Source organism: Phyllostomus hastatus, unplaced genomic scaffold, assembly GCF_019186645.2.
Source record: "Phyllostomus hastatus isolate PE091 unplaced genomic scaffold, TTU_PhHast_1.1 phas_contig_1543, whole genome shotgun sequence".
NCBI lineage: Eukaryota > Metazoa > Chordata > Mammalia > Chiroptera > Phyllostomidae > Phyllostomus > Phyllostomus hastatus.
In genome coordinates this window covers 25,801-35,989 of record NW_025333631.1, presented here as the reverse complement: position 1 = coordinate 35,989, position 10,189 = coordinate 25,801, and the positions used below count along the sequence as shown (strand labels likewise).

Sequence of the window (10,189 nt, the reverse complement as noted above, 5' to 3'; positions counted from 1 at the left end):
ATCAGCGAGCTCTCTGAGCTCATTGAGAAAAGCAATAACCCCTTTCTTGGGGCACTTTCATGACCTAAACATCTCAAAAATACCCATTTTTAATACTGTATTTAATAGAGTATCTTTAATACTCTTTGGGTATGAGGATTTAAATGTATAAACTTTGGAGAACACCTGTTTTCCATCACAGCAGTGCCCTAGAGTCTCTCAGATAAAGGTGGTCCTTCTACCACCTTGACCTCAGGCCTGTGATTGGATTTCATGCTCCAACCTTCATATTGTACAGGAATAAATGTATAGAAACGGCATCCCCAGGTGTGTGGTATTTGATTGAGTTGTCAGAGAGAAGTAGATCAGACTGGATGTGAGTTTCCCATTGTCAAGGGTGTCCTCACCTTATTCCCTGCTGTATGATGACCACTACTGCTCAGGGACAGGGGCACTTTCAAGACTGTGGTCTCAGGTAAGGAGACTCCTAAGGATCTCATCATAACTTATGACTGATAGAACAATGTGATGCATAGACTCTGCTGGATGCTAGAACACTGTCATCCCTTATCTTTGCTGCCCAAATGTCATGTCTGCGATGCTTGCCCAGAGAAGAGGACATAGAATTTCATCCTTGACTTTCGTGTACTTACTTTCACCAAGCACATTTGCATTGTTCAGAAATAGGGGGATGCTCTAGAAATTTCTGGAAAGAGACTACATTTCAAATCCCCAAACTTGAAGCTGAACCAGGATACCCAGATGGAGCCTAGAAATTGTAAGAGTGGGACTCTGTTCTCATTAGTGGGGAGGGGCTAAAGACACTGCCCCAAGTCATTCTTGGTCCTGAGCACATTCCTACTCTTGGACTTGATTGCATGGGTAAGGGATGGAAGAGCAACTGGTCTTTGAGACAACTTTGAAAAATGTCAAAGGGCAGCCCTTCTTTCTACATTTAAAATTTAAATTTGTACTGGATGAGCGGGTCCCAATATTTTAATCTCATCAATTTCAATTGCATATTAAAAAGATTAACATTACACCCAATTATCTTCCCAAGCTCAAAGAAGTAAATGAAGTAGAGTCACCATTGCTGGATTGGGAAATCATAATGTCAAATACAATAAAATTTGGTATAAATTTTTATGTAAAATAAATCTCAAAATAAAGAACAATCTTTCCCTTGACATGGCTGAGGACCATGGTCCTGCAGGTGGTGGTGTGGGTGAAGCCTCTGCCCCACTCCTGCTCTAGTGAATGGGACACACTGCTCAGGACATGCTGCCCAGTCTCCAGTCAAGGCTCTGCAGCTGAGACAGGTGTTAGACATGCTGTTTCCTTCCTTTCATCTCACTTCTCTCAGGGCAGTGCAGGCCCTTCCCATAGGTGAGTTGCTCAGGAGGCCTCCCCAAGTTTCTCAACCAGATGAGGTGCTAATACCCTGGAATCTCCATCTCCCAGTGACACAGAGGCACTGACTCTGGGTCAGAAGACATTCTGAGATGTGTGAGGATGATGGGATCTGCTTTCTGGTCATAGAGATCAGTTTGGAACTTGCCATCCCCACATTCACCTGAGACCCTGGTCAGAGGATCTGGAGACTGATGTCCTGGGAAGGGGGCTGGGAGCCCATGATGAGCCAAGGTGATAGATGGAGGGAAAACAATATACAGTGTAGTTGTACTTTGCATTAAATGACTACACTGAATTGAAACATACGATGGGATTTAACAGTCTGGTAAATGCTTAAAACCTAACTTTCTTCACCAAACCTCACATAATCCATGAACAGTAGATCTCCACTGAAATGCTATTATCTTATACTGAGGCTATCTTATCTTCCACTGAGGATATCCGTGGAACACATGGAAATTGAAGAGTGAGTGTAATGTGAGGGTCACAGAGGAGTGCCCAGGTTAGTTCCGGTCCAAGTATTCAGGCCTCAGTCTCAGGAGGAACAGTAGCCCATGGCTGCTGGGGGCAGGATGAAAGCTCATGTGGATGCTCCAGTTCCAAGTCCATCAAGAATGATTGTAACACTGGTTCCCTGCAGGCCTTCAATTGTCAGGCAGGACCTCCCACATTAGTGTCTTAATATGTCACACTCACACTGAGGGGTTGTTACCAAACACAGGAGGAAGCCAAGCAGTGTCATCTTCTTCTGGAACTTAGACCACAGTTTTGCCTTCCCCAAAGACTTGGCCCATGTGAGGAGAGATCTGTGAGCCCCCACATCCCAGGGGAAGATTTAACTTGGAACTGGCAGAGCAATTTTCATGCAGGGAAGTCATTTCCATATAAGTGGGAAAGAACTGAGTTCCAATGCCTGGGTCAGTCTGGGACCTCTATGAAGATATGTTTCTTGTGAAAGCACTTAACCAGTGATTCAGGTGTAGGGGATCACCTGGTTTCTGAGACAGGTTGGAATGAGATCAACAGACACCCTCACTGTACTGAGCATAAGAAGAAACTTGATGATGAGGTGCAGAGGGCCACTTTGAAATTCTCTTTCAATCAGATTTAAAAAGGGATACCATTTGAGTACAGCTTCTGAATCAAAAAACTCTACTATATCCATAATTAATAAGAATTAATATTATAATTTCACATAAGGAATATCTACCATGGAAGAAATTTTCAGGGATAAATCAGTCATTGTAAATATACTGTTTCTTAAAATGTGATGCCATTTTGTTTCCAGTAATTCCCTCCCAAACACAGACAGGTGAACATCCTGAACAACTGATTTTTAAGATTCTTATTTATTTTTATAGAGAGGGTAAGGAGTGAGAAAGAAAGGGAGAGAAACATCAATGTGTGGCTGCCTCTTGCACACCTCCCACTGGGGACCCTACCCACAACCAAGGCATGTGCCCTGACAAGAAACCAAACCAGCGATCCCCAAGTTCACAGTCCTGTGCTTAATCCACTTAACCACACCAGCAGGGGTGTGAATTCTTGACACTGGACATTTGTGATGGTGTCTAAGACCCCTGTGCAAACTCTTTCCTTATGCAAGCCCTTTGTACATTGCAGAAACTCCAAAATAATCACAGCAGAAATAATCACCTTTTACCTGAATAAATGACTAGAAAATAAAAAAAAATGTGATTATGTATGTTTACAACTCAGAAATCTATGTTTGTTGAAAAGATTATGGCAGTGGCTTAACTGACCTTTTTTCTCAGACTAGTTTTGTCAGTGATGTTGTGGTTCATGAGGCAAGAAATGAAGAGGATTCTAAGTACAGATTGGCTCATTACAAAGGGAACTTCTACACTCACAAAAACCCTCACTCTGAACCTTTCTAAGCCCTGTTTCTAGGGGTGATCTCTATGCTCAGAGGGTGCTGGGATCTTCCATACAACATATAATGTACTTAATGTATAATAAACTATTTCTTCCATGAGCCATGCAATTTGGAAACATAGTCTTCATTTTCTCCTCTGTATTTATTGGCTTAATGGATCTTTGTTGGGGTATATTTCTTTAATTTTAGCAAACTGTACTTTATCAGTATTAAAACAGATCTTTGGTTAGGTGTGATTTTTTTCCCCTAAAGATCTCCCCATAAAAAGCTCAGCCTCCATTATCCATGTTTATTGGTTACGGCAGACTTAGGGACTAGAACAGACGCTACTCAAATGAATAAGGGGAAGATGCTGACTTAAAGGCACAAACAGAACTATGCCTAATTTTCATGAACACAGTTTACTAGACACATGTGTTTAAAGACTTTTGTAGGAGAGGATACAAAAGTAAGTAGGGACCACGATGCAGATAGTTTATATCATTTTAGAAAACAGGAGTTTTTATAAATGAAAATGTTAAAGATTCTTCAAGGAGAGATCAAGAGAAGCATGGGACACGTTGCTGGTACAAAATGGAAAATAGATTCCTTGTTACCCATTCACATTTTCACAGTGTCTCTGTTACATTTGGTAATGAGGTCACTGGTCCGGGGGTTGAAAACATAGACTATTTTCAAGTCATTAATTGTCTGGTCGCACCATGAATCACCCAAGCTGAATAATTCACTGGGACTCCATTTGTAAAATATCTCAACACTGACAGGGAAGAGAGGACACCCCTGACTGGATAAGCCATGGTGATGGTGTGCCTAGATAAACAAACATCTTTTAATTGAAGCAAGACAACTGACTCAATCCAAGTTCATCCTCATCCTCATCATCACCATAACCATTACTTTCATTACCATCATCAGCATCATAAAGAAAACCGTCAAAATCATTGCCATCATCATAACCATTACCTTCATTACCATCATCATCATAAAGAAAGCCATCAAAATCATTGTCATCACAATCATCATCATCATCAACACAAATTGCCCTCTTAAATTATTCTTCCTTTCATTTTATGTATGCATGGATATTGTTCACACATAATGAAATTTATCTCATGTCTTGCTCATTTTTATGGTTAAGTGAAATAGGTAGTCACAATTTATATTATTTTATATTTGACTTGTCAGATGAAATTTTATTCCTGCCTCTTCTTTATCCGGCCCCCCACAAAAAATATATATATATATAATAAGAGTCTAGATCCCCTCTTTAGATGTCCTTGGGAGACTGAAACAACACAATCTCCTAAATCAGATTCCCCTCACATACACCTCCACAAAATAAAAACCCCAAGCAAGTCTCTTTTCCTGGCTCCATCAAAGCATCTTTACCTTGGTGAAGTACTCTTCCTGTTCTTCCCAGAGATTTCAACTATGTGTGTGATAAACATTCTATGCCCCATTGGTTTGGTTTTTCATGAGCCTGGGCATCCACACAAAACTTTGTGGGTCCACCTGCTTCTGTGTGATGTAACCTACATCTGGTGCTACATCACGTCTGGTGCTTTGCGAATGAGCCAAGTCAATGACAATCAGCACTAGGCATCTTTGTTCCCTGGTGTTGGGTTCATATGCTCTGGTGAACACTGCCCAGCAAGCATGTGTTGTGCAGGTGGCCAGCTTGGAAACTGAGCTCTGTGAGGCTGTGCCATACTGTTGGGTCCAGCACAGCCTCTGGTTATATTCAACTACAGGGGTCAGAAAGTTTGATTATTCATTGGAATTGCACACAAAAGTTTCTGTAAACAACTCTTCCACTTGTTGATAAGGCAAAGCTGTCTGTATTTACAATAGGCACTTCTAACTCAGAGAATTCAGAAGGTAGCACAGAATCAGGAAACCAGAGAGCTTGCCTGATGGAAACTGTTACAGGAAGAAGAAACGAAACAGGAAAAAAGCCCAACCCTCCACCTGTAATTGCTCCTGTGGTTGTCCATGTAGAGAGATGCTCAGTGCCCATCAATGGTCACATCCCCTCCTGCTAGAAGCTGTAAGTCCTGCCTCACACTGACTTTCCTTCTCTGTGTGTCTCATGCAGTAATGCATGTCTGTGTTCTCAGCTTTCTAGATGTTTGTCTGTAGATAAGTAGTGCTTCCTTTAATTTAAATAATTTCATTGTTCAATTGCAGTTGTCTGCATTTTCTACCCATCACTCCCCCTGTCCCCACCAAACCAACCTCCCTCACTTGTTTACACCCTGTCTTGGTTTGTCCACGAGTGTCTTTTATTGTAGTTCTTGAATACCCTTTCCCCCACTATACCTTCCCACCTCCCCTTTGGTTACTGTCAAATTGTTCTTAATTTTAATGTCTCTGGTTATATTTTGCTTGCTTTCTTCTTTTATTAATTAGGCTCCATTTAAAGTTGACATCATATGGCATTTGTCCCTCACCACCTGGCTTATTTCTCTTAGTATAACGCTCTCCTTTTCCATACATGCAGTCACAAAGGGTAGGAGCTCCTTCTTTCTTTCTGCTGCATACTATCCCACTGTGTAAATGTACCATCAATTTTTGATCCACTCATTTACTCATGGGCATATAAGTTGCTTCCAGCACTTGACTATTGTAATTTGTGCTTCTCTGAATATCGGTGTGCACAGGTTCTTTTGGATTGGTGTTTCAGGGTTCAAATCCCAGAGTGAAATTGCTGGGTTAAAGAGCAGTTCCATTTTAAGTTTTCTGAGCAAATCCCATACTGTTTTCTGCAGTGGCTACACTAGCCTGTGTCCCCACCAACAGTGCACTAGGGTTCCCTCTTCTCCACATCCTCTCCAAAACATGTTTGTTGATTTGTTTATGATGGCCATTCTGACCAGTGTAAGGTGGTATCACATTCTGGTTTTAATTTGCATCTCTATGATGGATAGTGATGCTGAGCATCTTTTCATATGTCTCTGGGCCTTGTGTATGTCCTCCTTGAAGAAGTGTCTGTTCAAGTATTTTCTCCATTTTGTAATTGGATTTTTTTGTCTTCCTGGAGTCGAGTTGTATGAGTTATTTATATATTTTGGAGATCAAAACCTAGTCTTAGTTATCATTGGCAAATATGCTTTCCCATACTGTTGGTTCTCTTTTTATTTTTATGTTATTTTCTTTAGCCATGCAAAAGCTTTTTTAATTTGATGAGGTCCCATTTGTTATTTTTTTATGTCCCTTTCTTTAAGGGAAATAAGCAGTGCTTTTGAAATAATCACTTGATATGGTGAATCTGACATTCATAGATACAATGCGTTCTGTTGTGTAAGTGTTAGCTCTGTTTCTTAAAACACCTATCCACTCCAGTCTCCTTCCTGGAGGCTGGCTAATCCAGGTTATGGAATAGTCGCTGAAACTGAATCCAGCGTCTTTGCAGGGGAATTTCTGACTCTGGCAGGCTGGCTCAGGTACCCCTCAGATTCCATCAGCTGCACCTCACATTGGACACCTGTAGACAAGAGTCTCTCATTAGGAGTAAACACACACCCACACACTCAAACCCCACTTTATTCATAATGTTACATGTAAAAGCATAAGAACAGGTGCCCAGCTCAGCTCAAATTTCATGGTGCTGCCTCTGTGTTAACTGCTGAAGTGAGTGCCAACAGCAGGAACATGGGAGCTAGGGCTGCTCTCTCAAGTGCAGGCACAGTAGTGGGGCTGGGCTTATCAGCACATGGAGCACCCCATTTACATTTACTCCTCTAATTAGGAACAGACAAGTGAAGTCCGTGAGTGAAAAATCCTACTCTGCTCAGAGGGACAAGCATCTTTGTTGTGAAAGAGGGAATTTTATAAGAGGATGATTAGTCTGTGTGCCATAGAGTTATTGTTGTTGCTAATTTCTACCATTGATCAGTTTAACAAAATTTACTTCACTGAGGTATTCCACATGCACAGTGTTCCATGCTATTCACCTCAGAATAAATGCCCTTTGCAACCTTGTCCATATGTTGACACAGAGGGAGGTTCATCACCATCATCAGCCTCCCGGGTGTGAGGTCAGTCGTCACTGTAAGGGCTGCTATCTTGTTCTTTCAAGACAGAACTCCTGTCCATTGTGCATCTGTGCACCAAGAGTCCATCAATGTTGAGAAAGCAGGTGGGAAGAAGGACCAAACACATGTAGAGTATTTTAACTGCCATGGACATTCTCTGTGCATATCCTGCTCCCTTTCTTCCCCCAGTGACTTACCAACTGTCACCTCAAGTGACTGATGTGTGCACCACACAAAAACCATTAATATGCAAGGGGATACTATGATCCAAAAGCCACACTGTTATTATTATATGAAATATCTGGGAAATTTGAAAACATGGCATGCTTAGTTAAAATGTTCAAACCTAAGTGAACCCTTTAACAGTCTTGGCCAATGCACCTCCTGAGTGTTGCTCCTGTCCATCTCCTCAAGCACACATCATCCATGTCCCTGTAACATGGGGACTGGGAGAATAATGGATTTCATCTCCAGTGCAATCTGGACCTCACTCTATGCTGATGTGGCAAATATTGATAGGGTTCATGGATTAGTCTCATGTGTAATGCTTCCTTCCTGCTACATCTGTTTAGGAGCCTCCCACAATGTCCAATCAGAACACTTTATCTGTGGAAGAAAATAACAGAGAAAAACTGCCCTGGAACATCACTGGAAGAACACCCATGGAGTACCTTTTAAAACACAAACAGCAGTGAAACTCTAGATATTCAACCTGTGTAATCATGTTACACGACAGTGCTAAATCATTCTGGTTGCTGTAACAAAAGACTTTGGCCTGATGGACTCTCGGTGCACAGATGCACCATGGGGGCATCGGCCAACAAAAGAAATGTATTTCTCACAGATCTGGATGTGAACAATCCAAGACTAGATGCAGACTGTTTAGATAACTGGTAAGAATCTGCTTCCTAGATGGCTGTTCACTCTAATCTCAGAGGATAGATGGGGCAAGGCAGCTTCCTCAGTCCTCTCTCATGAAGGCCCTGGCCCCATTCATCAGGGCTCCACCATGGGGGAAAAACTTGTCCAAAGGCCAGGCATCCTAACACAATAACATGAGTCTCAGATTTTCATGTGTGAGTGTTTGAGTGACACAGTCACTCCCAGGAACACCAAAGGAATCAAATTGTGTTTCTGTCCAGTTGGAAGGCTACTCCAGCAGACCTCCCAAAACAGAGGATTCCTATAGTCCTGTGGAAACTTCTCATCTTTGGAAGCAGAAAAGGGATGCAAGTCCTTCAAAGCAAGCTAAATATCTTGTAGAGTGAACAGGTTCCAGCCTAAATTATGAGCTAAGATGTCCATACACTTTATTATTATTCCCTCTTGTTGCATACATATAACAAGCATTCTCATTTTCTAGGGGCTAAGTTTGTCTTCTACCCACGATGGTTGTTTGCTTCATGGTCTCACTCATGAGTCCTAGCAGTTTGATGGAATAAGAAGTAAAGATCTAGTTTTTTTTTTCTTTTCATGTTGGATGCTGACATGCTAAGATTCATCCCTCTCTCTCTCCTCTAGTGCACATGTGGGAAACATATTGAGAAAGTGGTGATTCTCTCTAGTTCCATGCATGTGAGAGATTAGAACCACACAAACCCATCCTGTGAGCAAGACCTTTTTCTACCTTGCCACGGATGAACAATAAGATACTGATCCAGACTCCTTACCTGACATAAAACAGCCATTGCTGACTTGCTGAAAAGTCTGTCCTGCTCTCAACAGACTCCACAATGAAGTGACAAACTATTTCATAGTCCCTCTTTGTGTGTGACATCACCATCCGGGACACCTGTACCAAGTTAGGGTCTGTGTCTTTGTACACCTACATGATGACAACTGCTATTGGTCATCGTGAACATGGACTCAGGTCAATACTGTCTCCCCCAGGGCACTTTTCATCTGGCATTGTGCTCATATGCGTTTTTCCCCACCATTCAGCATGCATGTCTCTGCTGCTGACTGCCTTGGACTCTGAGCTGTGTGGGATTGGGCTGCACTGTTGGGCCCAGCAGAATGTCTGGTTGAATTTAGCTGATATGGGTCATGAAAATTTAATAATTTCACTATGATTCATTAGGATAACATTAAGCAAATGTTGTGACTTCCTGCCTCCTGTGTGTGTGAAAATGTTTTCCTCCTATTACAGCAAGCCTCTGCAATTCACATAGTTAAGAAGTAATCACAGAATCATGAAGGAAGGCAGGGTCCCTGAAAGAAACTGCTGTGTAGAAAACTAACCCCACACCTGCAAAATCCAACAGTTAAAGTGCATTTGCAGCTGTTTCAGAACTGGACCCAGTACTCAGTGTGCCCTGAGCGCCCCCTGGTGCCCTGAGCTTCCCCTGCATCCCAGAACCTCTGCCTCCTTCAGGGAGGTTTGTGTCTGGGCTCACAATGACTTCCTCTCACTGTGTCTCTCTCACAGTAATACATGGCCGTGTCCTCAGGTCTCAGGCTGTTCATCTGCAGGTAGAGTGTGTTCTTCCCATTGTCTGTGGAGATGGTGAATCGGCCCTTCACAGAGTTGGCATAGTATGTGCTACTACCAGCAATTGCTGAGATCCATTCCAGTCCCTTCCCAGGAGCCTGGCGGACCCAGTTCATATAGTAGCTACTGAAGGTGAATCCAGAGGCTGCACAGGAGAGTCTCAGAGACCCCCCAGGCTTCACCAAGCTCCCCCCAGACTCCACCAGCTGCACCTCACACTGGACCCCTGCAAACACAAAGACATCAGGTCAGAAAACTCTTGCCCATCCATTTTATCTCTTGGATGTATCCATTCACACACTCAGTGTCTCCCATTCTCTATAGATTACCTGTTAATACAGTAACAAGGAAAACATAGATGAAATGAAACTCCAT

The 10,189-nt window shown here is 42.4% G+C and overlaps 1 gene segment (V, D, J or C); it reads right to left on the bottom strand.

The window, feature by feature from the left end:
* Positions 1 to 9,693: 9,693 nt before the first annotated feature.
* On the bottom strand, positions 9,694 to 10,189 carry LOC123813615. The segment is given in 2 exon segments: positions 9,694 to 10,040; positions 10,144 to 10,189. Coding segments are annotated over 2 exon segments (393 nt in total).